The sequence below is a fragment of the Apiospora phragmitis genome (assembly GCF_038363925.1).
Source record: "Apiospora phragmitis strain CBS 135458 chromosome Unknown utg000011l:1.0-3236445.0:1.0-3240683.0, whole genome shotgun sequence".
Lineage (NCBI taxonomy): Eukaryota > Fungi > Ascomycota > Sordariomycetes > Amphisphaeriales > Apiosporaceae > Apiospora > Apiospora phragmitis.
Window position 1 is genome coordinate 2,281,789 of NW_027117411.1, and position 27,226 is coordinate 2,309,014.

Sequence of the window (27,226 nt, forward strand, 5' to 3'; positions counted from 1 at the left end):
GGTCCGTGGAGGGGTGCTTTAGCTTAACGTCTAGACCAGAGTAGAATTCCATTTGAAACTCGCGTATCACGCCGGTTCGGCAGTGATGATAAGCACCTAGAACTGCAGATATCTTTCGAGGAGGTAATAAACCAGCGTGACTTCGTGACCCAGCATTGTGGTCCGCCATTCCAAGTGGCTCTAGTAGGTCATGTGGTGTGAACGACTTGGGAAGCTGTAGTGAGCGTGACTCCAACCACCCTAATCGGAATGGTAAGTGATGTACATAGATATACTGCATCGCCTGAAAGGTCGCTAGGTACCGAATTCCGTGCAAAACTTACCTAGGCCCCTGGGCTATAGAATCGAACGACAGTGTAAAATCCGTTTACATAACTAAATACGACCAATTGCGGATTGTTTATTGTTGAAGTCTTTTTTGGATCCCGATAGCAACAGTAAACCGATATCATTGCTCGCCTCCTTTTCGGCACCACATTTAACCAACATGGCAACCCCAAAAGGCCCGGCATCACTATCTTCAACATCCAGCTTACTCCAAAAGATACCACTGGCAGAGTTCAAGCAAGGGAGCTCACTCAGGCAAGTGCAGGCAAAGCCTCCGAGTTGTTGATGCTGAACCGTGTTCGCTATCACACCCTGTTCGACCAAATCGGTGTTCACAGTAAGTGCATATAAGTACGTGTTTAAGAGTGACGTTCTGGCAGACAATAATATCTCTGGATGAAGCACTCAGTCAGGTTGACTACTCCCAAATTCTCACCACACCTCACTCTTCTAATGGCGACTAATATTCCCAGGGTTTCTTCATCCAATGATACACCTAGGATGCGCCCTCGAGTTTCAGCAACCCTGTCTCGTAGCCGAATCGCTGGCATCGCCAAACGCAGGAACCGTGACCAGCTCGTCCTCGCCACAAGTACACCATTGGCTACGTGAAGGAAGTCATTGCAGAATCTCCACCACGTCGTGGCGTAGGTTAGGATTCTTTAAGCTGCCATCTCTGGGGGGAGCCCCAGCTTGACTCGTAGTCAAGTGCAACGAATGTAAGCCATCCTCGGCGGCCGCGCAGTCGCGCTATGCCTGCACCAACATCGAGTCGCTGGACATCGAGCTCAAGTCCGAGGAGCTCGGCGCCATTCACAGCACTGTGCCCTTCGACTAGTGATAACCATTACGGTCTATAGTTACAATGCCCAATTAACTGGCATGGCGTATGTAGTTACCATGTCGTGAGATGGATCATGGGTAAGGTTTGGGGTAGCAGCTTCTATCCGACATTTTGTACTTTTTGTGGAGTTGCCCCTGATTACATTGTGTATCAGGTAGTGAGACACCCGCGATGTTTTGAGGCTTTTTTCTTGTTAATCCGGACAATTCCCCTGAAGAAACTAATCCCATAAGATTGGTTCAACGTCTCTTTGACAAATTACGCGTTGATATGGAAATAGGTGCATCTCTTACAACTGTGTACTCCAGACGATATCAAATTTATTCTCGATGTTATTTACCGTATTGAACTCCGAAATAATGCTCTAATCGCTGGATGAACGCTACTTCCTATTATCTAGCTCTAATTCCACTTCAACTGTAGTGTGTACACCTGGAAATCATCGCTGTTGGCATGTAGCCCACCAGTAGCATCATGATCGGACTGGCCAGTAATGACTCCGTCACTCGTCAATCGACTCTCTTGGCGACATACTGTAGAAAAATGCATTGTAAACCATGACCCCCCAAAACAATACCAGTCCCGACGCACGACTGGCCTTCCGCTGAGACTATAATCAGCGGTACAAGCCATAAGGTTTCAGAAAGAACCTGGCTCGATCCTGATTTCTGTTGGCAGAGATGCCCAGGGCGTGTCTGGCTAACCCCGTCTTCCGCATCTGCCATGATAGTAGAGGCCTAACTCATGGTATCCGACGTGGGCATGGTCTGAGATGATCCGCCCTCGGCAGTGCTACCTCCTCGGGGCGGGGCACACCGGTGATTAGATGCTCGGATGCCAGGTTATTTGCCTGTTGCGTGTTGGGAGGGAGTTGCGGCTGACTCTGCGCCGCCTTGCTAGCAAATCATCAATGGCATCCTGCATGAGGGCCTGCATCTCGACTTTCATCAGTTTCAACCTTTGCATCCCCTTATCGATCCGGGCGAGCCGCTCCTCGTGCGCCTCCTCGTATTGCCGGATCTCCCACTCCACCACCAGCTCCCACAATATCACTCCGGCGGCGGCGGTCCCCTCCGCGCCCATTCCGAGGGTCATGAAGCGCGCGAGGTAGGCAACGGACTAGGCGGCCCTGCTCTTCCAGGTCGGGCGGGCCGTGTAGAAGGCGCAGACTTGCTCTCTCGTGCGGGGTCTGTTCGTTCGCTCGGTCGGCGGGAACTGGCCGGCGCTCTCCAGCTTCCCCCAGAAGTCACGGAGTCTAGAGAAGAGGCGAGGCATCTTGTGGGCTGACCGTGTATATGTCTGTGTTGCGGAATCGGCAAAAGCGTGTCACGGCGTTGCGGGAAGCGGTAGGCAAGAAGTAAAGTCATGCAGCGTGGTCCTGGAAACATTGGAGGGCTTTCCCGAGAGATGTAACAAAAGAACTAGAGATATACAGAATTGACTTGTCCCGGTGCTGAAATGACCTTCAGTCTTTGTCGGATGAGTGAAGCCATTGTAGTACAGAAACCGCCATTTGTCAATAGACGGTGTACCTGCCAGTTGGATGGGATCAATGACATGCAAAGCGTTGAGACGCAGGTATGCAAATGGCACCTTCCAGAGAAGGGAGAAAGGTTGAGAGAAATTTGCCTAAGCCATGGTTCATGGAAGGGACAGGTCAGGCACGGGTCTCGTGTCAGTGTGCATGTTTGCAGGTCATTTTGAGGGGCAAGAGAAGTGTCCACTACACACACGGCAATGACGAGATGCGAGAGACTTTGGGAACCAAGCAACTTCACATGCAAGAAAGATTGAGCTGGGCAATCGACTTCATTTCGAATAAGTAGCTATCGGAGGTACCGTCTGAGTTGGAGACAGAACATCGGAGTTTGGGGAGTCAATAGCGACATTGAACACGCGCCGGACAATAACGGTTGGCGGTGTGTGATGGTGTCGCGGTGTTTCGCCTGCCGTCCACTGTTCTACGTAACCCCTCAGAGACCGAAGCCCCCGAAATTCCGAACATCCCTGTTTGTCAGGCCCACTGCGGAATTATTCAAGTCCTTCCCCAAGCAAAACACAGCCAACACCATTCACCAATGAACACGGCAGCAACGGCACTGCAAAAGCCAACCCAAGAAATTGCCCAGGAAATATTGATAAATTAATTCTGAACCTTCTGAACAGCACGTCTCTTGGAGTCTTGGTGCCTCATCCGTTTATGGTTGCTGATTGGATGCTCTAATAAAGTTGCTGGTAGCCTGTCAGCACGTTGCAGTGGCCCTAGAAAGAAAAAGTTTGAGCCGCAGCCAAGCAGAAAGCCCGAAGCAGCCAAGAACGGAAACATCGGAAGCGGGCTGCATCCAATCTGTGGACTCGGCGAAACACTCCAACGTTCTTTCTTTTCTGTTTTTTATTCAACGTCTGCTTCGAGAAGACTTGCAACACGTCCCGATCAGAAAAGCGATTAGTAACAGATCGAGAAATCTTAAGATGCATTTACCTGGCTCGTACGTCAACTAGGCCCAGTTGCCCAGGGGCAGGCCCACAGATAGCCTAGCACGCGGCCCTTAGTGGACAGGGCCAGTATTGTAGGCGAAGAGTCCAAGACAGCAAGGCAAAGCTTGTTTCCACACTGTCACGGCATTTGCTTTGCTTATATCCTGATTATATCCCCCCTAGCCTCAGTCTAAGCAGTTAGCCTGTTCCGCGCCTGCCCATTCTCGTCCTGAACTGCCGTTGCCATGTGCGGAATCTTGCAAGAACATCGAAGCAACACCCAATTGTCAACTGTCACGAACCCACTTTGCCGCCTAGAAGCCGTTCCAATCGTACTAATATGTAAGTGTGATGGGTAAGTGGGTGTTTACGCCTACGTTATGTTGGAATAATGAGCGTTACTTTTATATCTGGCTCGTGCACGATACAAGGTAGTATGTAGGCGTCATTACTTTGGCCTGATACCATGTAACGGGCCTGTCAGGCTGTCAGGCTAGGTCCGCTCTCGCTACCTTCGTCCCTTAGTTCGGACGGGGAGGGGGAAAATTCCCCGAGGCAATTATGAGCCGACCTCAACCTGGCCAGGTTCGGCCGACCTCCCGACGCGCACCGCAACCGTCTTCCTCCTCTTCTGCAACCCTTTTTCCAACGTGTTCGTATCTCACAATATTGCGAGATGACGTCACGCAGGCAGCCACGCATCTCCAACTTTTGGAAACAGTCCCCGAACGAAGGCAAGATCGGCCGAACATGAACGGATGGATGACCCTAGCAGTTGCATTAGCACACACCTCCGTCGGGCGTTCGCGACTACGGCCCAGGAGACTTTGCGCGATGGGCCAGATCGCAAGAGCCACCCCAAGCCACCCGCCCAAGTGCCGCACCAACATCGGAATCCCGAACTTACTGGACTAAGAGCAAGCCTAATGCTTGTCAATACCCCCTGACCTTCCTTGATTCCCCTGGATCCAAGTGGACTTGCCATCCCGGCTGACAAGGGCGGCAGATCACCACCAGCTAGGAAGATACATGCTTCGATAATTCCGAAGTTACGGATCCAAGCTATCTCCTCAATGCGCAGGAAACACTTACGTTTCTCGATGTTTGAGATCTTCCATGCTCCTTCCATTCCGCTTTGCTGGGTCCCATGTACCGCCCTGTCGAGCCTCGCTTGATCCGACCATGTCGACGATACTACTCAGGAGTTGCATAAGGGGGGGTCCTCTCCACTCCCCACAACAAAACCTAAACGTGCAGAGATATAAGAACTCGCGGCGTCCCCTGATGGCACCTTGAGCTTCTGGAATAAAATGCCAGTTTATTTTGTTCTTGCATATTGCAGATACCCCTGTCATATCGCACTTTTGTTTCCATATTGTAGATTGTCATGGCTTCTGGAATGACGAACGGCACCGCCGCAGCCCACTCAACGGCCAAGAACCCCTATGGTCAACGACTTCTCCCGCATATCGTCGACCAGAATGCACTCGAAAAGCCAGACGCAGAGTGGATTTCGATCCCCAGATCATCTAACCCCAAGGACGGCTGGCGCGTGATCACGTGGAAGGAGTTCGCAAACGCTGTCAACGCCTGCTGCCAGAGGATAATCGCGAAATGCGGCGAGGCACCAAAGAACGAGTTCCCTACCATCACATACATCGGCCCTAACGATGCGCGATACTTCGTGAGTCCATTCGCCGTAACCTGTGCTGTTCCACGCATGAATGCTGACGGCGATCCCAGGTGATTATGATAGCGGCTGTGAAGACGGGCTACAAAGTGAGTGGAAAGAGCGCCCTTGAAGCTCCATAATACTATCTCGGGTAGTTGGTGATCAAGCGATCCCACTACGTCGTTGGTGCAATCCACGAACGAGCCGGACACCTTCTAGGATCTGTCTACGAGTCGCAATACTGACAATGAACTAGTGTCTGTTCATTTCACTCAGGAACACGCCTGAAGGACAGCTTAACCTCTTCGACAAGACGGACAGCCACATGATCGCCTACCCCGAGTCACACCGGACCATGGTTCAGCCATGGGTCCAGAAGCGCGACATGCAATCCATCGAGGTGGCCTCGTATGAGGACTGGTTCCCCAAGGAGAGGGCGCCGGTCTACCCCTATCACAAGACCTGGGAAGAGGGTGCCTGGGAACCACTCGTGGTTCTTCACACAAGTGGCAGCACAGGTTTCCCCAAGCCCATTCTCGTTAAGCACGGCATGCTGGCGGTCGGCGACGCCTTCCATGACAAGCCCGAATGGCAAGGAACCAACCTCTTCCTGGAGGAGTTCAACTTGCTTATAAAGCGACAGTTCCACCCAAGTATGTTTTCTCATCATTCATCGTATCTCCTCCGGTACTTCCGCTAACAACAAAACTAGTGCCCTTATTCCATGCTGCAGGTATCTACATTGGTACTTTGAACAGCATGTACTGGGATACGCCGGTGGCTCTGGGTATTCCAGACCGACCCCTGACTTCCGAGCTTGCCAAAGAGTGTCTTCAGGAGGCGGACGTACAAGGTACTCTCTTACCACCAGCGATTGTCGAGGAGATGAGTCAAAGCGACGAATGCATTAAGGTAATGCAAAAGATGAGCTTTATTGGCTTTGGAGGTGGTAAGTCAAAGATCCCAGAAGATGCGAGACTGTCCATTTTTGACTGATTCATGTCGCCTTCAGGTCAACTTCCCCGCGAGGCTGGAAACCGCCTTGTGAAGAACGGAGTGTTCTTGGCCAACCTTATCGCAGCAACTGAGTAAGTATTTAGAGTCGCGGCGTACCATTCGCAGAATGCCCCTTGCTAACATTTTAAAAGATGCTGCCCGTTCCCAATCTACTGGAACAAAGACCCTACCCAGTGGCAATACTTCATTTACAACTCCGACATCTTTGGCTGCGACTGGCGTAAGCAGGAAGGGCACGAGGACGTTTATGAGCAGGTAATCGTGCGCAAGGAGCAGGACCCGGGACTGCAGGGATACTTCTACACATTCCCGGAGGAGACGGAGGTCTCGACCAAGGATCTGTACAAGCCGCACCCGACGCTGCCAAACCACTGGATCTACTACGGGCGCGCCGACAACATCATCGTCTTCTCCAACGGCGAGAAACTCAACCCCGTCGACATCGAGGACATAGTCTCGGACCACGCCCAGCTCAAGGGCGCCGTTGTCGTCGGCTCGGAGCGCTTCCAGGCCGGCCTCATCCTCGAGCCCATCACGCACCCCCGCACCGACCAGGAGCGCAAGGCCCTCTTCGACAGCGTCTGGCCCCTGATCGAGCAGGCCAACAGGGAGACCGTCGCTCACGGCCAGATCGGCCGCGACTTCGTCGCCCTCTCCAACCCCGACAAGCCGTTCCTGCGCGCCGGAAAGGGCACCATCCAGCGTGCCGGTACCGTGAAGCTGTACGCCGAGGAGATCGAGAAGCTCTACGAGACAGCTGGCCAGTCTGCCGCGGCTGAAGCGCCGCCTCTGGATGTTAGCTCGGTGGAAGGCCTGACCGCGTCTATTGTGGACTTGTTCTCCACCAAGCAAGGGGCAGCTCGTCTGGAGCCGGATGCCGACTTCTTCTCGTCTGGCATTGACTCGATGCAAGTCATCGGCGCATCCCGCCTTCTCCGCGCCGGCCTAGAGAACGCCGGACACAAGCCCGATCCCAAGGCACTTCTTCCCCGTGTCATCTATAACAACCCAACGCCGAGGAAACTGGCCACGTACGTCATGCAGACAGTCCTGGGCAATGGAAGCAACGGCGAGCAACAGTCCGCGAACTCGCCTCAGGCCATGGAGGCGCTGTGGAAGAAGTACACCGAGAACCTGCCCGCGCCCCAGCACCCGGGCCGGCCCGAGGCCAACACCACCGGCCAGGTCGTGCTCCTGACGGGCTCCACCGGTATGCTGGGGTCGTACATGTTGGAGGCCATGGCGCGCGACCCCAAGGTGGCCCGCGTGGTGTGCCTCAACCGCGCTGAGGACGGTGGCGTGGCCCAGCAGGCCCGCAGCATGCGCGAGCGCGGCCTAGACACGGGCTACCACGGCGGCAAGGCCGAGTTCTACCGCGTCGACGTCTCGCGCCCGGACCTGGGCCTGAGCCCCGCCGTCTACGAGGCCCTGGCCCGCGATGCCGACCGTTTGATCCTGAACGCCTGGCCCGTCAACTTCAACATGCCGGTCGAGTCGTTCGAGCCGCACCTGGCGGGCGTGCGCTACTTCGGCGACCTGGCCGCGCGCGCCGCCAAGCGCGCCGCCGTCGTCTTCATCTCCTCCATCGGCTCCATCCAGGGCTGGAACATGGGCGAGCGCGGCTGCGCCCTGCCCGAGGAGCGCTTCGAGGACTGGACCTTGCCGTCGGCCGGCTACGGCTGCAGCAAGCTGGTCGGCGGCCTCATCATCGAGGACGCGGCCAAGAAGGGCGACTTCCCAGCCGCTGTCATCCGTGTCGGCCAGATCGCGGGCTCGGACCGCGGCTCCGGCGTCTGGAACCGCCACGAGTGGATGCCCAGCATCGTGCACAGCAGCCTGTACCTCCGGGCGCTGCCCGACAACCTCGGCTCCTTCGACCGCGTGGACTGGACGCCCGTCGAGCGCATCGCGGGCCTCGTGCTCGAGGTCGGCGGCATCACGGTCGAGACGCCGCCGCAGAACATCAGCGGCTACTATCACGGCGTGAACCCCAAGGTGACGTCGTGGTCGGGCGAGCTCGCGGCCGCGGTGCGGGACTACTATGGGAAAGACAAGCTGCCCGAGACGATCCCGTTCAAGGAGTGGGTCGCGCGCCTCGAGCAGAGCGCGCAGGAGCAGGCCGAAGATGTGGCGACGCGCAACCCGGGCGTCAAGCTCGTCGACTCGTACCGCGAGATGGCCACCGCAGCGGACCATGGGCTCAGGCCCGTCGAGCTCGAGACGCGGCGCACCGTGGGGCAGAGCCCGACGATGGCGCGGAGCGAGGCGGTGACGCCGGAGCTGATGCGGCAGTGGTGCGAGCAGTGGGCGTTCTAGATTAGAAGATCTGAACTATGATGAACCGAGTAGCTATGCTACTTGATATATCTGGTTGACATGTTTATTTGGCGCACCCGAATGAAGGAATATGGCTGGCGTTGGGTAATGATGACTTTTGTATATATAACAGACATAGAGAATTATGATATGAATAATCTAAAAGATATATTTGAGATATTACTTCCATAATGAACAATATGAAAAAAAAAGATTAAAATAGACATAACCATTGCTTCTTCTCGTGACTGTCTTTTGTGTTGTAGCATCTGGTGAAACGTGGATACCGAGCTCTTACCTGCTCATTGTGGCCAATTTCTCTTGATCCTTCAGGCGCTAGCTAAAACAGGGACCTTTCTGACCGTTAGGATTCAAGACATGCATATTCGGGTAACCACCCTGCATACAGCCGGCAGACATGGGTCAGGAGCTGCAGAGGTGGATACTTGCCTTTGGCGCCTCGGGATGTGACATGACCTGTTCATTCCGAGCAATCGTGAGGACGGACTTCCCAGATGTTACCCCAGAACTGACATGAGTCTAGAATACCATTTACCCCTTTTCGACGCTAATTACTGCCTTTTGGTAACAGGTAGGATTAGCTAAAGTTGAGATCTAACCAGTAACATGTACATTTTCTTCATGTATCAGTGTTGGTCACTTGGTCAGGGGCTCAGGGGCTCAGGGGTTTGGGTCTTCTGGCTACCCGTGACAAGATGCGTAATGTTGGTCCATGTGACACACACACACATCTGTATGAGTCAGAAGAGATATAGATGTTCCTCTTTTCAACGATAAGGCTAGTAGTCGGCTTTATAGATCCAGCAGTTGCATGAAGCTGATCCATAGCAGGACAAAGGTGAGTTCAGCGAAGCTAATATTTAGGAAGGATGGTAGTTTGGACGCCTCCCTCGTTAAGGTTTTCGCGAATGGACCGCGCTCCTATGCGTACTGTGATGATTTTAGCACCGTCGTCCTTCTATAAACCGACACTGTGAATTTTTCATCTTAGTGCTGAGTGTTTCGAAAGGTTTTGTCAATGAAGCTCAGCGGCACCTTCCTCCTACCTTACTGCCTTGCCTCACTCGATGCCTCTTCTCACAGCTCGTCCAGCAGACGACCTTTGTCAACCCACTTCTTGTGTTGCTCTGCATCCTTTGCCATTTGAATCTGCTGGAGAAAACGTTCCTGTGTTGTGGGGTGCTTGATGACCCAGCCAGCAGCTCTTGGCAGAAGCCAGTGAGCGAACAGCTTCAAAGCCAGGTGAAAGGCGCTTTCAGCCACAACTCGCTTGTGTGCCGGGACGATGACGAGAGATGCGAAGGGAAACTAAAGGGCTGCCATTGACCAAGAAATCGGCCCAGCCATCCAGGCACGCCTATACAAGCAACCCATGAGTCGGTGAATTCCAAGGGGTTTTTGGCACAACAAAAGGGGTAGAAAAAGACGCTTAGGAGCAGGAAAGCACCGGCCGCGTTAGAGAGCACCCACCCGTAGAAGGACTCGGGGTTTGGGCTAGACGTGGTGTTGGGATAGCTGCTGCTACTACTGTTGGTGGTGTTCGGTGTACCGGTCAGGGCCATGGCAGCGCTGCTGTTGTTGTTGTTGACCGAAGTGGCTGCTGTGGCGATGGTATCCTGACGTGCTAGCGCAGGAGAAGTGCGGTTCATCACCAGCAGGGACCAGTTTGCGAAGACCGTGTCGTCCCACAGGGCATCGTAGGCGCCTTCTTTGAGATGCGTGGCTATTGCGCCGATGGTTTGGAGCACGGTCGATTGAATAACCGCCGACAACATCTGGTATGCGGCCATAGTGTTCCTAGGGGCTGCCTCTATCCCCCTCTTTCTTGTAATAAACCAAAGGGAAAATTCTTCATGAAGATAAGAGGGTTGCCAGGTGTGTAAATAAGCCGGGCCGGGGTTGCCAAGGTCTAGTGGGCTGTTATGTCGCTGTTGCCTGGAGAAAGCAATTTACCTACATTGCCATTTCCGTGCCGTTTTTCCAAGATACCAAGACCACGGTTACGGCGCTGCCAAGCAAGATGAACCAATCAACTGGTAAGTTCGGTCAGACATGATGAGATAAAGACCCTTCTTCAGCCCTTACATTGGGTCTCATGTTCCCAATCGGCATATGCTTACCTAAGAGGTACTCAAGAGGCAGGAGAGGTTCAGAGAAATCATCCACGGGGAGATGATCATTACGCCAAGCTAATGGTGAATTGCCTCCTGTGCTTCTTCCGAGTAGGGTCTCTCTGGCAAATAAGAGTTTGTTAAAGCTGTTGCTAATTAAGTATATAGGTATTGGGACTACTTTGTTCTTGTATTGATAAACATCGCGTGGCTTATGCCTGGCCAACATCTTTGCACAACTGCATCGTATCCCTGACAACGGCGGGCAGTAGGTTGGTTGGTCATTCGACTAGGCAAACAAAAGGGTCACAATTGATCAGAGTCGCACATCAGACCACTGAGCCAAACGACCACCAAAGACGTACAAACACAGTGGTTCGAATCCCACCAAGAGCATAAACACTTTTACGTTATTCACTACACAGGGGGAAAATAGAAATTAACACCGCACGTTTCCCGGAGATGCTCCAGTACTCAGAGATACGCGAGAAGTCTTGGGGTCCTAGGAACATAGTAGGCAACCAAGTGGTTGCGGCAGTAAGTGGCCGGGGACCCTAGGCATCAAATTTGTCTGTCATTAGGACTTATAAGCAGACCCTCGCCAGGAGATATCAGTCAAAAGTTTCCTTACGATGACCGAGTACTGATTGATGCCGGCCCCACTCTGAGTTCCATGTTCTATGTCTAGACGCATTGAGCATCTATGAATCGTTGCTTAGCCAGGTGATCTCACCCCAAAAATCTTCTGTTGGCTCTTTGTGATATCAGACCGAGTCTTAAAGAGAGGCAATCCACTTACACCATGCGTTGGCCGTTGTGCAAGCATAAGGAGCAGCACAAACGGTAGGTCCTGAATAACCACTTCCACCACATCTTGGGAGTGTCAGTGCGAGATTCAGTCATCAGAGCCAGATAATCGACTTACTGTCCATAGCGAGTTTGAGTTGGGCCGCCAGTAGGAGGGCTCGTATCGGCAGGGGAGACGACGTTGTCGGCCGAGGCGGAGTAGTGGTGCTCGTGGGGCCTCCAGGGGAACCGCCGGAGCCGCCGCCCGTGATGCCGAACCAGTCCAGGACTACCTGCTCGTTGGTCGGCACGTAGTGGCCCACGCCCGCGCCGCTGTAGGCCACGACCTGGGTGCCGTCGCCGTAGACCATCTGGGTGTAGCCGCTCTGGGGGCTGTTGGTGACGTTGCGCGCGAACGCGACGCCGTGCACCGTCGACCACTGCTTCACCTCCTCCACCAGGTCCTGGTACTGGATCACGAAGTCGGCGGTGCCGTGCCACAGCTGCATGCGCGGGTACTTTCCGCTGTAGCCCGGGTATGCAGCCTTGACTTGGGTCGCCCACTCGGCGCCCGTCTTGACCTTCTGGCCGTTGGCGCACGCCGGGTCCGCCGAGATCGGGCTCGACCCGGGCGAGCCCGCGAGGCAGCCGTACGGCATGCCCGAGAAGACCGCGCCGGCCGCGAACACGTCCGGGTACGCGCCCGCCAGCACGTTGGTCATGATGGCGCCCGACGAGGAGCCCGTCAGGAAGACACGGGCCGGGTCCGCGCCGTACTTGTCGAGGGCGTACCGCACCATGTTCACGATGCCCTGCGAGTCCGAGCCGCCGTTGTGGGTTAGGGATGCGCTCGTCGCCGCGTCCCAGCAGTTGAAGTCCTTGGTCGTTCCCGGGTAGATGGCGATGAAGCCGAGCTCGTCCGCGAGCTGCCGGCCAAACTTGTTTTCGTTGTAGTACTGCTGGGCGCTGCCGCCGCAGGGGTGCATCTGGTGATGGTGATGTTCACGTGTCAGTCAGTGCTTATATGGGTGGGCATTACACACACACGTGTAAAGTAAGTCAAAGAAAGGGTCTTCCTACTGCTACTATGATGGCTGGGTTGGCAGGCAGGTTGGCAGGTGCGGCGATGTACATCTGGATGTTGGACGGGTTGGCACCAAAGTTGGTCACTTGCACCAGGCTGGCGGCTGAGGCCAGCGAGGCGACGAAGAGACCCGTCAGGCCATACTGCATTGCTGATGTTGAAACCATACTCATGACTTTCCAACGCAAAGAGGTTGGGTGTGCGGCAGTCGATGTTGATCAAAGGCTATCCCATATTTCAACACGTGCTACCAATGCCGCTATATACATACTGTCTCCCATCTCGAATGTTAGCTAGTCCCCGCTATCATTCGAATCATTGCCTTTGGTCGAATCAGCGTCGTGTGTGGAAGTTCGGTCCGCATGATCGAACAGCCCACCCTCACGAAGCAACCTGGCGATAGGAGACGGACCGCGACGTTGAAGTTGAGTGTAGGGCCCTGGGGACCAGTATCCAATCACCATCTCGAACACATCGAAGCTGTTCCATAACCAGTTACACCGCAGCAGCCCAACGCCAGCAAAGCACCTGTCAAGCTGCAAGGCCCGCAGAGCAAGCAGGCTAGCGGCGCTGGGCGGACCGGGGTTGTACCACGGCGCTCAATGCCGATTGGTGGACCAAGGCTGGTGGGATTTCGGAGAATATATTGCCATCACGGCCGCATTGGGCCAATTTCGCCGTCCGGTCCCGTAATCTTTCCTCATCCGGCGCCCTAGCCCCATTCCCATCGTCCTTTTCAGCTCTATCACGAGCCTCCCGTATGATTCACCGATATCTGTCCCCGCCGGGCCAGAGGCAGCTGCGGACTTGATCTACCAAGGCTGCCGGCAACAGTGATCGGCACTTTTATGATGTGCAGTTCCCCCGGATCTGCATCAGCTGAGAATGAGGATGTGCACGGGCGAAGCCATATGCTCGTAGCACACACCCTCTCCCTGTCCCGGCCTCGGCCCTTCCCTCTCGGTAGACCGGCGGCGCGTTCGACCCCAGTAAGAGATAAGCCATTGATCGCATTTTCGTCAGCCCATACCCGGATACCTTCGTTTTGCTGACTGCCTGCCAAGGTGTGGGGCAATGGGGTGCGCTGCATCGACGAAGACACCGCTTTAGAGCTCCGAGCAGGATGAAAGTAAACCTGCAAAGTCACAGGAAGTACGATAATGAAGACGCGACTTGGCAAGCCCAGCCAGCCTAAATAGTCACATTGAAAACTGCGTATATGCAAGTCCAGGTAAGATCGACTGATTTCCTCGCTTCCTGGCATCAATAGGCGAGGACCCCAAAAGTCAACACTGTGTCTATGAGACAAAAATGCAAAGTTAGAAGCTCCCCCGCACAGGCTTGAACTGTGAACCTCCTGATTGCTACTTTATAACAGTCAGACGCGCTAGCCAATTGCGCCACGGAGGATTCAATTTGAAATTGAGTGGCAGATTGATTACTGAAAATTTGGACCCCTATGGAATCCTATATAAAAGCTGGATACGACCTAATCCACCATTTGAGCTGTGAACCTCCTGTAAATCATACATCCTGCGCAACTCCCAAGCACATGACAGCCTCTGCCTCTATTTGTTAGAACACAAATGTCTTAAGTTGAGTATTACTGGTGGCACAATGTATAAACCTATCCTAAATACTTGGATATTTTCTTTGGACATTGAATTATAGCAGATATTAATAGACCAAAACGATTCTTTCAATCCATAACAGAGCCATTTGGGCTCGAGTCATGTGGCAGGACCAGATTTCATTTTCGCATTCACAGATTGATCAGAATGCCCCCCCACAATCACATACAGACAGAACCAGGATGTGATACATGTGCCTACCTGGGAGTTTAAGCCTACAATAACCTATGGTAGAGAATACGACATCGAGGATTGGAAGATGCCTGTCCTGATTGCCATCCATATGGTGGTTTTAGATGCGCCAGGTATGCTGCTTGTCCTCATTGTCGTCAGGAACAACCACAACTGCTTGATGATGAGTTGTGAGGTGTTTCGATTTTAATGTGGTCCGTGACGTTGAGGCTAGCTAACAAGGTGCAAGCAAGGGCTAGTCTCGGCTGTCACCCCACCAAACGCTTTCCCACAAAGAGGCTCCAAAGGCTCCTTGGCACTTGGGGCACAGGCCCGGGTTTGGCCTGGCACTTCAGGGCAACGGCAAGTGACGAGGGCAACAACAGGCGGACAGTCAGTTGCTGTTCAGTTTTGACGTGGCGTCACGGCGTGTGGTTAACCTGTCTGGCAGCCTGGGGCTTCAATTGGCAGAGAGCCAGTAACAACAACGGACTGTCTGTTACCCAACTCTCCAGCTCCAATCAATTAATGGAGCTCCCACTCTGGCACCGGCATCATCCCGTAGAATTAATTATGCATTGCATGTAGCTCACACTTCACACAGGACCACCATTGCACTCAAATTATACATTGTATCCGGGTATGGCCATAGCCGACTTCACTGCAATTGCGAGAATGCCGATGACATATTTGTACGGTCATTCACCCAGTTCTGAGTTCGGGAGAGCTGTAGCATTAGCATGCCGGTACTTGAGGGTAGATCAGGGGACCAACCGTCACAGTGTGTGGGCACGGGTTTTCTAGGTACATAGAGCATGTCCTGCAGAGAGCTGGTTGTTGACTTGCATCAGCCAGCACAATGAAAGCATTGATTGAATTGCGTGCTAGTCTACGAACTGAGGGGATTAGAGTACATTGAAGTGATTGTTATTGTTCTCATCCAATTCCTTAGTTTTCGTCACGTTAGATACCAAAAAGCAAGTACTATTGGGTTGTAGCAGGCAAACATGCAGCAGTGAAAATGGCGGAGCTAGAAACCCACCCCGAAAAGAAAGCCCAGCCTTACCTGAACGGAAGGCAAAGGTAAAATCTCAAAATCTCAAAACTCACCACCCCCAAGGTTTGACGTGCACATTACTTTAGGTTGAAAAAACTGTACCACCCTCTCAGCTACCAAAACCACAAGCAACATCACCTCATCCACATCCAATCCCAAACTCCAAAACATCCTCCAGCCTTTGCGCATCATCTTGAGACCTGCCTTCGCATCGCACTAATCTCTCTCCCACTCTACCTACTCTGCTCTGCTCCCCCTGCTCCAGGTCGACCAGACAGACGGACACCGTTCGCCCCTCCACTGCCTACTCCGAACTACGAGACACGCCACCCGAGACGCGACCCATTCCGCATCTCGATATTTGTCCAAATCCCGTTTTTGCGACGAGATACAGCATAGCGATCCAACCCAGCGCTCCTCGAGTACTTTACTGTCTATTTTCTCACATTGAAAATGCCGGCGACAAATCTTAGTTTTGCTTCGGCTGCTGCAGGCCAGAACCGCGACTCACGGAACGGTACGAGAACAGATGGACGTGGAAGCAACAGTGGTGAATGGTAGGTTATCCTCTACAAGACCCCTTCTTCCAGCCTGTTCATTGCGTCGACTCCTTGTTGTCCGGCCAGTCCTGTACTGGCCGGAAACTGGAAAGGTGCTTGGAACTACCGTCCCTTGCGCTACTCGCTACATAGTTGCGGGGTGGTTGGGTGAATCATGATGCTTCTCTCTACTTCCCTAATTCTTCCAGCCCAGTACTCCTCAGAATTGGGCGGATCATGCCTGCCAGCCTATTCACTCCTAGGTTCAATGACTGACATGGGCCCTCCAGGTCGAGACAGGGCAGATCAACCAATGGAACCCTCACCTTCCGAAGATCCTCGACCACTCCTAGCCAGTCCATGAGCCAGAGCAACGTTCCTTCCGAAGCCGTTCCCTCCTCAACTGCGATGCCAGAAAGACAAGCAGTACCGCCACCACAGTATAGAGAAGAGATGCTATCCATTTACAACAATCTCGAGCCCGGCAATGTTTCAAGTCTTTTTGTCGCAGGCTGGAACCCTGGACACGTGAATGGCAACAGCACTGCGACCCGGGGCTGGGGCAATCGTAATGATACTCATGTCTTGCCTCAAGAGCCGGATTTGTGCTGGGATGCGTCTGCGTCAACGACAGCGAGCAACCTGCGCAACCTAACTCCGGAGGAAAGGGAACTGCTGGCTACTGATATCAACGCTGCTGCCAAGCCACCCCAGCAGAATACCAAGGATGGTGGCAACCAGGCGGGCGGAGGAGCGGCGCTCAACGGACGGAAGACCTCGGTATCTCAAGGCACTGGGGGCAACTTCTCGTTGGCTTCTCCTACTTCTGCATCGAGACCTGGTACCCGCCGACGTGAGACGACCGACACTAACCCTTTCTCCAGTGGTGGCGGTCTTAACTCGCCTCTGTCTGCACGCCCACCCCGGGAGGATTCCTTCTGGGGAAGAAAGAACACCGATGCCAAGGAGACTACGTTCGAGGAACCCGAGGAGGCACCGGCCAGCAGTACCAAACCCAACCCCATGATGCCCTTTTCTCTGATGAGGAACAACTCGACTGCAGCTAATTCGGGTCTTGGCGCCGCGTCTTCCATCTGGGGCCAGGCGCAAAATCCTTCGACTCCAAGCGCCACAACTCCGTCTGCGACTATTGGCGGCGGAGGTGGTTTTGGCAATTTCGCCTTGCCGGGCGCGACATCGGCTATTGGCGAGAAGCGACCTGGAAACAACCGTGGCGAGTCACGTCTAGCCCATCTGATACCCAAGGACAGTTCCGATAGCATGAATGCTCGTGCTGCCGAAGGAGCCACCGCAAGCTCTTGGCGTGCCCGGCCTCGTACCGATACCGATCCCTTCGGCGGAGAAGACAATCTTTCTGGTAGTGCTTCCTTGGGTGGCGCTCAAGATACCAGCCCTCCACCTCAAGCTCATCGAGGTTCGACATTCGACACCCCGGTAAAAGGATCCGCTGCCGATTTTGGCATGGCTGGCCTCAACATCGGCAGCCACCCTGATCAAGACCACGAACCACTGAGCCCATCCGAGACGAACCCTTATCGCAGTCCCCCCGGGGAGCGCGGCGAGCATGAGGATGCAGGCGATAGGCTACATGCTCACGGTCTAGGACATGGTGGTAACGAGCATATTGCAGGGCCATTTGGCGGTGGTTTACATCGTGGCTTCGCGCCAGCCGGGTTCGACGGAAGCGATCGCAGTCAGACTTCCAGTGTTGGTGCCAAGGCTTATCCGTCTCTGGGAACTTTGGGTGGATGGCCCACATCGGCTACTCCAGATCGCGAGCGGAATCCCTTCGGATCTGCCTTTGGTGGTTCGCTTGGTGGTTCACTCTTCAACCCTATGGGCGATCTACATTCACCAAGTCTGGGTAATCTCAATGGTGTCTTCGGGCCACCCAGCACTACTGGCATGGCCGGATCCGGTTCTATTGGTCGTGCAAGCAAGCTGGGCTCTCTGTTCCCTCCTGCTATGCAGTCACAAATGCAGGCTCATGACAATGAGAGCCTCTCCGATTCCGTGCCTGATCTCCGCCAGGTTAACCCCCTCGGCGCCATTGGCCGCAACGCCTTTGGCGATCACTCCCGCGAAACCGAAAGTCCCGTGCGAGCAGGTAGGGGTTTCCTTGCCGATGTCTTGAATGCAGAAGCGTCGCGCACTCCTGCCACATCGGAGCCCTTACAAAGTGGTGTCGCAGCTACTCAAAGTCAAGGCTTCCCGCAGAACTCCGGCACCCCGTTCAGCGGCGCTCAGCCTTCCGAGCCACCGTCGGCCCAGGCACGCACCATGGTCATGCCAGACCGCATGCGATGGGTTTACCTTGATCCTCAGGGTCAACAGCAGGGACCTTTCACTGGCCTTGAGATGAATGATTGGTACAAAGCTAATTTCTTCACACCCGATCTCCGCGTCAAGAAAGTGGAAGATCCAGAGTTCGAGCCACTTGGGCAGCTTATTAGGCGCATTGGCAACTCCCGTGAGCCTTTCTTGGTACCGCAAATCGGCATACCCCATGGACCTGCTACGGTCCCTGGGCCATTCTCATCTACCTCCGGGGTTGTTCAACCTCCTCTTGTCGGCGCCTTCCCCAGCTTCGGCAGAACTTTGACGGCCCAGGAACAGAATGATCTTGAGCGACGGAAGCAGGAAGAGCAGTATCTCATGGCCCAACAGCGTGATATACTCTCGAACCAGCAACGTCTTGCTCGCGCGCAATTGCAGGGTCATCCCGGCCTTCACCATCATTCCAGTGCTCACAGCCTGCAAAGCCAGCCGAGTTTTGGTAGCATTGCCTCTCCTGTCACGCTCCCTCCCCAAGCCCCCATCGGCCCTATCGGCGCTGCCAATGCTTTTTTTGGCGGGCACCCGGCACACCAACCTATCGGCCACGGTAGTACGGGTCTCGACATGTTTCGAGACCGAGAGGACGGGCTCTCAACTCAGGAACGTGATCTCTTGGCCAACCTCGGACAGAGGTCCAACGATATTTTAACTGGGCAGCAATCACAGCCTCCCATTGGTGATCAGTCACAGGAGTCATTTCGGGACCGGCTCCCGCGGAGCAGCGATCTCCTCGACGATGCTGAGGGATTCCGTGCACGGCTCCAGGAGTTTGAGCAATACCAAGCAGAGAATGGCCAGATGGAACAGACATATGGCACCGCTCCCACCTCGGGGCCGGCTAATGGACCAGCAGCAGCTCAGTTGAACGAATCCCAATCCGCCACCATGGAGGAGATGATGGCAGGGCACGGTGATGATCAGTTTGCCAACGAAACAGAGTCTGCTGCTATGAACAAACAGTTCCAGCAAGCTCAAGCCGCCGAGGCTGCGAAAAACAGTGGTCTTCCTATGCCTTTCCCCCCTCCCCAATCTGGGACTCCTCTGCCTGCCCCAGCGCCCCAACGCGTTAAATCCAATCTCCCGGAGCAGTACGCAACTAGCTCTGGCTCTCATTCACCTGATGCTACCCCCTCGTCTGCTGCAGCCCAGCCCCCGCCTCTGGCACCTTGGGCCAAGGACACCTCTGGGTCTCATCGTGGACCCAGTCTGAAGGAGATTCAAGAAGCAGAGGCCAAGAAAGCTGCCAAGGCCGAAGAGGCTCTCGCAGCGTCGCGCCGCGCCATGGCCGAGCAGGAAGCAGCTCGCGAGCGGGAGAAGGCAGCGGCTCTGGCTTCGGGCTTGCCTACAACCAGCACTTGGGGCACTGCATCTCCCGTGAATACGACATCCGCCGGTTCTCCATGGGCCAAGCCTGCCGCTGCTCCCAAGGGACCGGCGCCTGGTTTGGCTGCCCCGCAACAGAGCTCCGACAAGAAGAAGACACTTGCGGAAATCCAGCGTGAAGAAGAGGTCCGGAAGCAGAAGGCGAAGGACACTGCCGTCCAGGTGGGCGCACCCGCTGCTGCGGGAAAACGTTACGCTGATCTTGCGAGCAAGCCCAACGCTGCTTCGTTGCCAGCTTCGGCTGCTGCCTCAGCTACATCGTCGCCCGCTGCCGGGTGGGCTACTGTGGGTGCTGGAGGCAAGGTCAAGATTCCTACTGGCCCTGCTGCTACTCGATCTGTCAGCACCACCAATGTGAAGCCTGTTGCTGCCCCAGCCGCTACCCCCAAGCCTACTGCGAAGCCCGCTGGGGTAACTGCCCCATCTGGCCGTAACGAGGCCATGGAGGAGTTCAAGAAATGGCTCAACATGCAGCTGACCCGGGGAACGACGGGCATTCTTGACAGTAAGTGACTTATCCCCTGAAATGAATGAATACATGGTAGTTGACACTAACCCCCGCTATAGTGAACGGGTTCATCCAGAGTCTTCTAGAGATGCCTCTGGAGGCCGACATCATCGCGGAAATTATTTACGGCAACTCGAAGACAATGAACGGCCAGCACTTCGCTGTTGAGTTCATTCGCCGAAAGAAGCTCGCCGAGAGAGGTGTTGTGGAGAAGCAGACGATGGATGTTCCTGCCCAATCTGGCAATGCTGGTGGCTGGAACGAGGTGGCCAAGAAGAGCACCAAGACGGATGCGAGCAATGAGGCCGCAGCTCTCCCGGCTGGATTCAAGGTTGTCCCCAACCGCAAGAAGGGCAAGAATAGACGGCATCCGCGGGTCCAGCTATCACGTCGGCAGATATGTTTGCACATGACGGCACCTTACAAGCCAGCTCGCGTGTATTTACCAAGCGTTGTTTGTCAAAATCTCCAGGGGAGATTGGTTTGTGTAGAATTGCTGTGTTATGACGACGACGACTGGTTAGGAGGAGCAGCACGATGCTAGGATCGTATGGCTGTACGCATGTATGTATGTATGTATGTATGTATGTATGAAGAGAATAAGAATCTCAACAGGCTCGCTTTGGGTGTGACGATGCGTGATAATATGTTTGGTGTGTATGGTATAAAGAAGAGAAAGCTTGGAGGCTCTGGTGATACATGACAAGGAGTTGACTTATCTTTTCATCACCAGTGGGCACTTTGCCCATAATCCTTCTTTCTCTCTAGATATATTACTTCATTTCATGGGTTGAAGGAGAAGGCGAGGCCAGTGAGCTAGAATTCTATACCTTTTGATTGAGGTCGAGCCGTGAACCACTTCACATACCTATCTAAACCAACCCAAGCGGACTGGGAGCTGGGTCGCACAGGAATAAATGCTTATAATACCGAGGCTGATGTCTTCTTCTTAAGTGCTAACATGATCAACTAAGTACTTATGGTATGGAAGCAGTATTTACCATCCTTAGCCTATCTTCTAATTGACCCTCCAGCTGTGTAGCTCTCGCGGTTATGAAGGCAGTCAGGGAGAAAGACGGCCAACAAGAACAACCAGACATGAAACTTCGCTAGTCGATCAAAACAGTAGCATTGATAGCTAGCTCTGCTGATATGGACCCAGACGATTCTTTGTTTGGTTCGGATAGATGGCGAGATTCGACCAAAGACAATTGTTCGAGCAACCCAGGCGCACAACTGTTATGGAATGGAATGGATATCTGCACTCATTCCAGGAATCACTTGCTTCCCTAGAACCGGTCGGAACTCATCTTCTCTTGATAGGTATTCCACAGACCCCTTTCGCAGCCAATATGTAGGCATCAAAAAGAGTAACTCCCGTCATTCTCCCTCATCAAGCCTTAGGCCCCTAGTGAATGTCTTTTCACCCCCTACATTGTGTAGAACAGAAAGGGTGGGGTTGGTTCTGTTTTGTATACAAAAGCACGCTTGTTACTTTATCGACGTCAAACCGAAGCCGCTCAATCTGTAGAGATCGGACTTGGATGTGTGATAATCGTTGGTATTATTATCAAGCGGAACGGGATGGTGGCGGACGCGGACAGCTGGATTTGATGAAGGTCGTGAGGATAGCCCTTGGCAGTCGTGAGCGCGGTCATACTACATCCATGCAAACCTATTGTCGACTCACTCTCGAGTAGACCCTGCAAATTCTACCTCTCCATTATCCTTGTGTACGTTAATTCATGAAAAGCCACGTCTCCGGCTTGATACCATTCCCTGACAGAAGCATGTTGTCTTGGCATTTTCCGGAGAAATGATTGAAACCATCAACGATGTCCTCGAACTTGTAACCTTTCTTTTTTCCACCTCGGACCCCATCTGCGTAGAATATATACACCAAGAAACGAGCCCAGGCCATGCCAGAGCCCGATGAAGGTGAAAAACCATGATCTTCCAATCGCATCGACCAGAGGTTGGAGAGCTGCCACGAGCGCGGCCGAGGTGACGCAGCGGCAGATGTTATTCGCCGCGCCGGCCGTCCCTGGTGTATCCGGGAAGATATCAACCAACAGCGCGCTGTAGATTTGGTGCAGAATAGTAGCGAGCGCGCCGAGGACGGCTTGAAGGATTAGGGTCACGGCCGGATGAACTCTGCGCTGAACTGCCCAGCCGTAGCCCACAAACCCAATTACGGACATCAGGATCAGCGTGTACGATCCTCTCGAGCGAGCTCTTTCTATGGGAAACCTTTGTATATCGTCTCCCGCTTGTTTGTCAACTGAGTAACCAGCCTGCTTGGCCACATGTTTGTAGTTCCAGTCCATGAGCCGACCGGCTATGAGCCCGCCGGCCAGGATACCTCCGCCACCTGCCAGATAGCACAGCCCCACGATCAACTCGTTGTAGCCGTAGACGTCGCCATATATGAGTGGAATGGAGGTTGTGACGGTATACCAGCTTGCGTAAGGGGAAGCGGCCAGATACAGCACAGTAAATGCGTCTTTGTGAAACAGAATCCTCACGGAACTCCATAGATTGGGAAATGTCCACTTGCCTTTCCCTGTCGGTCCGCCCCTTTCAGGTGGTATTTCACTCTCGGTGCAACCTGAAGAGTCGCGTCGCAGGAGGTCCATCCATGCCCGCCACATGCCTTGGGGCGAAACGGCACCATTACCAACCACCTTCCGGTTCGTTTCCCGCATGGTGAAGAGTATGAGCGTCAAGGCGGATCCCCCAAAGATGGTCAGGGTCCAGAAGGCCCACCGCGAATCGCCCGTGGCGAGGATGGCGCCCCCGCCGATCGGAGGTCCGATGGACGGTCCGAGATTGGTCGCGACCATCATGGGGCCCAGAAACCGGCCGCGCTCGGCATGCACGGCGTAATCGGCGACGACGGCGTACGCCAGCGAGAGCGTGGCGCTGCCGCCCGTGCTCTGGAGTGCGCGCAGCACGACGAGGGCCGCGTAGCTGTCGTGGCTGAGGGCTAGGCCCAGGGAGGCGGCCGTGTACAGGGCGAAGCTCGCGATGTAGACGGGTCGGCGGCCCAGGGTGTCCGACAGCGGGGAGAAGATGGAGGGGGTGAGGCCTTGCATCACTACGTAGATCGTGATGGTGAGGTTGATGCCCTGGATTGACGTGTGGTACTGGTCTGCCAGCAGACTGATCAAGGGGAAGTAAATGTTCGCCGTAAGGGAAGAGGCCAGGCACAGATAGCCTAAGAGCAGAGTGATGTACCACCGGTAGGTGAGCGAGAATGCCGTGTAAGATAAACGGCCACCATCTTGAGGGTTGGCCTGGGCCTGGATGCCATTTTCTTGACCTTTGACGCTGTTGGTAATGGGCTCATGGGGAGGTGTCGACTCCTTTTCCGCAGTTGCCCGGGCCATTTCATCGGCCTCGATGATCTTGACTAATGGATCAGGGGCGATTAAGCTCGGATGGATGCGACAACTTCGTACCAAAGGGAATCTTTGAAATCGAGAGTAGGGGTCCGGGTGATAGATACCCGCCGTTCTATCGACTTCCTGGTAGGCGGCCCGATGCCACCCGAGGAACGAGGGGTTTGCGGGCGAAAGGTTACCCGGCTGCTACCTTGATAGTGCGTGTTGGTTGCGAACATCCCTTGCGTGGTATTGCCAAGAAAGCAGATCCAACCCCGCCCATCAGTATCGCAGTTGGTTCATTGAGGGAAGCAATATGTTCTTAAACTGTCGGCAATCGAAATCATTCAACACTGAAAACCTAATCAGTGAAACGGAAATCCTCCAAGACAACCGAATACGTTTTCAACTCGCCGGCTTTACCTTGGATTAATCAACATGGGCCCGACTAGCAAAGATGTGTGGAATCAAAAGATCCCAGTGCCAGAGAACACTATCTCGTATGTCGACGAGGCCATCCGGAAGGGTACGTATCTTACCATATGTAAACAAGTAGACCTGCGGTAACAAGAAAGCTGATCGATGTTGAGTTAGTCTTGCCGAGTGGCTTGCAAATAGAGGGAATTTCCGCCAGCGGCGAGTCTTACTGGGCGCGCACCGCAAAGATCAAGGCTATCGACTCAGATGGAAACGAAGACAGCTATTTCGTGAAGGTATTACACTTCAACGGCCTGATTCGAACAATAGCTAACAGTACTCGAGGTTCATCAAGGCGAGCACGGCAAGACGATGGTTTCGGCCGAGTACGAAGCTATGAAGACCTTGTACAAGCTTGCGCCCGAAATGGTCCCGAAACCCATAGCGTGGGGATCGTTTGAAGACATGCCGGATATCCACTTCATCGTGTGCGAGTTCCACGAGATGCGTAAAGATGCGCTTCCCGATAAGACAGACTTCCCAGCGATGGTGGCGGAGTTCCACAAACGCTCAGCATCGCCCGATGGAAAGTTCGGGTATCCAAATCCCACTTTTGGAGGGAAGAACCCTCAGTTCTTCCCATTGAGCGACACGTGGGAAGAGTGTTTTAGGAAGGGGATGGAGGGATGCTTTGCTGCGGAGCTGGCGACGCATGGGCCCGACGAAGAGTTCCAGCGTCTCACCAAGTTGACGCTTGAGAAGACGATCCCCCGTCTCCTTGGCGCTCTTCTGGAGGCGGATGGTGGGAAGATCGTCCCCCGACTCGTCCATGGTGATCTCTGGGAGGGCAACTGCTCCGTAGATGACAAGACAGGTGTTCCGATGATTTTTGACGGCACCCCTCTATACGCACATAACGAATGTAAGTGTTGCCCAACACCTTGCACATATTCTACTTGACAAGAACTAATCTATTTATGTCTAGATAAGCTTGGGCCTTGGCTATGTCCTCGACATCGATTCCCCGACCACATTGACGAGTACGTAAAGCACTTCGAAGCCTCTAAACCGAAGGAGGAATTCGGTGATCGCATTGAGCTCTATTGCCTGTCAGTCACGTCAAGGCTATCGCTTATTGGAAGGCCGCTAACCGTCATGATTCTAGACGCTTCGATGTTCACTCATCCTCGCTGTATGCGGGAAACCTCTTTTTCAGATCTGTGTACGTATCGGGTGTTTTTGAAAGCAAGAATTATGCTGACACGATTCTCTGCAACAGCGCTCAGGAAACAATGAAAAAGCTCGTGGAAAAGTACCAACTCGATGAGGGACCGGAACGCGAGAAAGCCTCTGGGCCACGTCTGGAAACCGGCATCCTCTCGGGGAAATGAGATGGAATGCATATCTCGGACAGGGGCTATGGCGGCTAAATTCAAAGAGTCATTGGCCTTGGAGGTGATAGGATTAGGATGGTGTTGCATTGCATATAACTGTATCACCGACAAGCCCCGAGTCCCACCCGAGCTGCTGCTGTCCTCCTGCTTCGGTCTTGGCGGCTTTGCCTTTCCAGGGATATTCATCATCTTGGTTCTTGGCCCCCCATCGCAAGTTTCGCTCCTCGTTCACGTTTGTAAAATTGAAGCAAAACACCTATCCATTTGTTGAATCCCGCCAAGTATGGAGCCACAACGATCTCGCAGTTCACTCGGTAGCATATCGTCGTTCAAGTCAATCTTTACCCGCAGCCTGGCACGAAGGGACATTACTAAGAAAGAAGGGGAAGCGAGCCATCTCGAGGTCCCCTTGGGATTGACCACAGTGCATACGCCTGAGAGAGAGGCTGCAGCCGATTTTATCTTCGTCCACGGACTCAATGGAGACTCTCGGAATACATGGTCTAGAAACGGGGATCCAGCGTATTTCTGGCCTCGAGAATGGCTGCCGAAAGATCCCGCTTTTCAAGATGTTCAAATACACACGTTCGGATACTCTTCTTCTATCCTACGAGAGTCTACCGTGCTTAATGTGCCCGATTTTGCGCGATCGCTCTTAGGTGCTATTCAGGGTGCACCCACTATACCACACGAAGCAAACGTATGTCTTCATCCTACGTAGTTCGACCAGTGACTAACGTCTCGCAGTCTCCGTTGGTGTTTGTTGGTCATAGCATGGGTGGCCTTGTCATCAAGAAAGCCTTCATACTTGGCCACCAGATTACCGAGTTCAATCACCTTGTAGAGAGGACTCGGGCAATCTTCTTTCTCGCAACGCCTCATCAGGGAGCTGATATCGCCGTGGTTCTCAGTCGCATTCTTGCCATCATGCCCGGTGCTGGGGCGACACCATTTGTCAACGACCTGTTTCCAGGCTCGCCTGTCCTTCAAGCTATCAACGATGAGTTCCCCCGACTATGTGATCACCGCACTTCGCTTCAAGTCTTCTCCTTCTTCGAGACCAAAGCTATGAACTATGGGATCGGAAAAGGCCTGATAGTCGAGAAGCACTGTGCAATAATGAACTATCCTCGTGAGCGCCGAATGCATCTCGATGCTAACCACCGGGATGTTGCACGTTTCACTTCCCAAGAAGACCCGTCTTTCATTACAGTGCGCAATGCACTGGCTGCCTTCATGGATGCAGTGAGAAAAGCTCGTACTAGACACACTTCAGATGTCACAAGGGATCGTCTTGAGATTGTCTACAACTTCCTAGGGGCTCCTGATATTAGTGATGATGTCATCTTAATGCAAGACACACGCCGGTTACAGGGCTGGGGAATTGGCTTTTCCAAAAGCCCAGCTTCGAGCAATGGCGTTATGCCTGTTCTTCGAAATTATTGTGGCTTCGCGGTCGACCCGGTGCTGGGAAGAGCTTTCTTGCTGGCAATGCGGTCAAGCATTTACGACAACAAGGTCTTGACTGTTCCTGCTTCTTTTTTGAGTCTGGCGACAGTCGGAAAGCCACAGTAAATACTTTCCTCCGGTCCATGGCGTTCCAGATGGCTACTATTCACCCCGAAATTCAAGAAACTGTCACCAAGCTTTCCGAGAGAAAGGATGCTACCGTGGACCTAGCAGACCACAATGCCGTTTGGAGACATTTATACTTAGCAGGGGGCATACT

General features: G+C 53.7%; 9 protein-coding genes across 9 annotated transcripts; 5 read left to right on the forward strand and 4 right to left on the reverse strand.

The window, feature by feature from the left end:
* Positions 1–612: 612 nt before the first annotated feature.
* PG994_013452 (uncharacterized protein) lies at positions 613–1,165 on the forward strand (the record flags this gene model as incomplete). The annotated part of the gene is made up of 3 exons (XM_066864861.1): positions 613–664; positions 904–974; positions 1,052–1,165. 3 exons carry the CDS (start codon positions 613–615, stop codon positions 1,163–1,165), a joined length of 237 nt encoding a protein of 78 aa, XP_066709822.1.
* An 828-nt stretch (positions 1,166–1,993) lies between these two features.
* Positions 1,994–2,254, reverse strand: PG994_013453 (uncharacterized protein; the record flags this gene model as incomplete). The annotated part of the gene is made up of 1 exon (XM_066864862.1): positions 1,994–2,254. One exon carries the CDS (start codon positions 2,252–2,254, stop codon positions 1,994–1,996), a length of 261 nt encoding a protein of 86 aa, XP_066709823.1.
* A 2,782-nt stretch (positions 2,255–5,036) lies between these two features.
* On the forward strand, positions 5,037–8,654 carry PG994_013454 (Non-canonical non-ribosomal peptide synthetase; the record flags this gene model as incomplete). Its single annotated transcript, XM_066864863.1, has 6 exons — positions 5,037–5,333; positions 5,393–5,428; positions 5,578–5,974; positions 6,034–6,270; positions 6,334–6,409; positions 6,470–8,654. The coding sequence occupies 6 exons, from the start codon at positions 5,037–5,039 to the stop codon at positions 8,652–8,654; spliced, it is 3,228 nt and encodes a 1,075-aa protein (XP_066709824.1).
* Positions 8,655–9,907: 1,253 nt separating this feature from the next.
* On the reverse strand, positions 9,908–10,465 carry PG994_013455 (uncharacterized protein; the record flags this gene model as incomplete). Its single annotated transcript, XM_066864864.1, has 1 exon — positions 9,908–10,465. The coding sequence occupies one exon, from the start codon at positions 10,463–10,465 to the stop codon at positions 9,908–9,910; it is 558 nt and encodes a 185-aa protein (XP_066709825.1).
* A 1,223-nt stretch (positions 10,466–11,688) lies between these two features.
* PG994_013456 (uncharacterized protein) lies at positions 11,689–12,805 on the reverse strand (the record flags this gene model as incomplete). Its single annotated transcript, XM_066864865.1, has 2 exons — positions 11,689–12,558; positions 12,653–12,805. 2 exons carry the CDS (start codon positions 12,803–12,805, stop codon positions 11,689–11,691), a joined length of 1,023 nt encoding a protein of 340 aa, XP_066709826.1.
* A 3,163-nt stretch (positions 12,806–15,968) lies between these two features.
* Positions 15,969–20,847, forward strand: PG994_013457 (kinesin-like protein; the record flags this gene model as incomplete). The annotated part of the gene is made up of 3 exons (XM_066864866.1): positions 15,969–16,072; positions 16,345–20,300; positions 20,363–20,847. The coding sequence occupies 3 exons, from the start codon at positions 15,969–15,971 to the stop codon at positions 20,845–20,847; spliced, it is 4,545 nt and encodes a 1,514-aa protein (XP_066709827.1).
* A 1,285-nt stretch (positions 20,848–22,132) lies between these two features.
* On the reverse strand, positions 22,133–23,692 carry PG994_013458 (uncharacterized protein; the record flags this gene model as incomplete). The annotated part of the gene is made up of 1 exon (XM_066864867.1): positions 22,133–23,692. The coding sequence occupies one exon, from the start codon at positions 23,690–23,692 to the stop codon at positions 22,133–22,135; it is 1,560 nt and encodes a 519-aa protein (XP_066709828.1).
* A 432-nt stretch (positions 23,693–24,124) lies between these two features.
* Positions 24,125–25,494, forward strand: PG994_013459 (uncharacterized protein; the record flags this gene model as incomplete). The annotated part of the gene is made up of 6 exons (XM_066864868.1): positions 24,125–24,212; positions 24,281–24,399; positions 24,449–25,025; positions 25,089–25,212; positions 25,269–25,325; positions 25,383–25,494. The coding sequence occupies 6 exons, from the start codon at positions 24,125–24,127 to the stop codon at positions 25,492–25,494; spliced, it is 1,077 nt and encodes a 358-aa protein (XP_066709829.1).
* Positions 25,495–25,780: 286 nt separating this feature from the next.
* On the forward strand, positions 25,781–27,072 carry PG994_013460 (uncharacterized protein; the record flags this gene model as incomplete). Its single annotated transcript, XM_066864869.1, has 2 exons — positions 25,781–26,197; positions 26,245–27,072. The coding sequence occupies 2 exons, from the start codon at positions 25,781–25,783 to the stop codon at positions 27,070–27,072; spliced, it is 1,245 nt and encodes a 414-aa protein (XP_066709830.1).
* Positions 27,073–27,226: the final 154 nt, after the last annotated feature.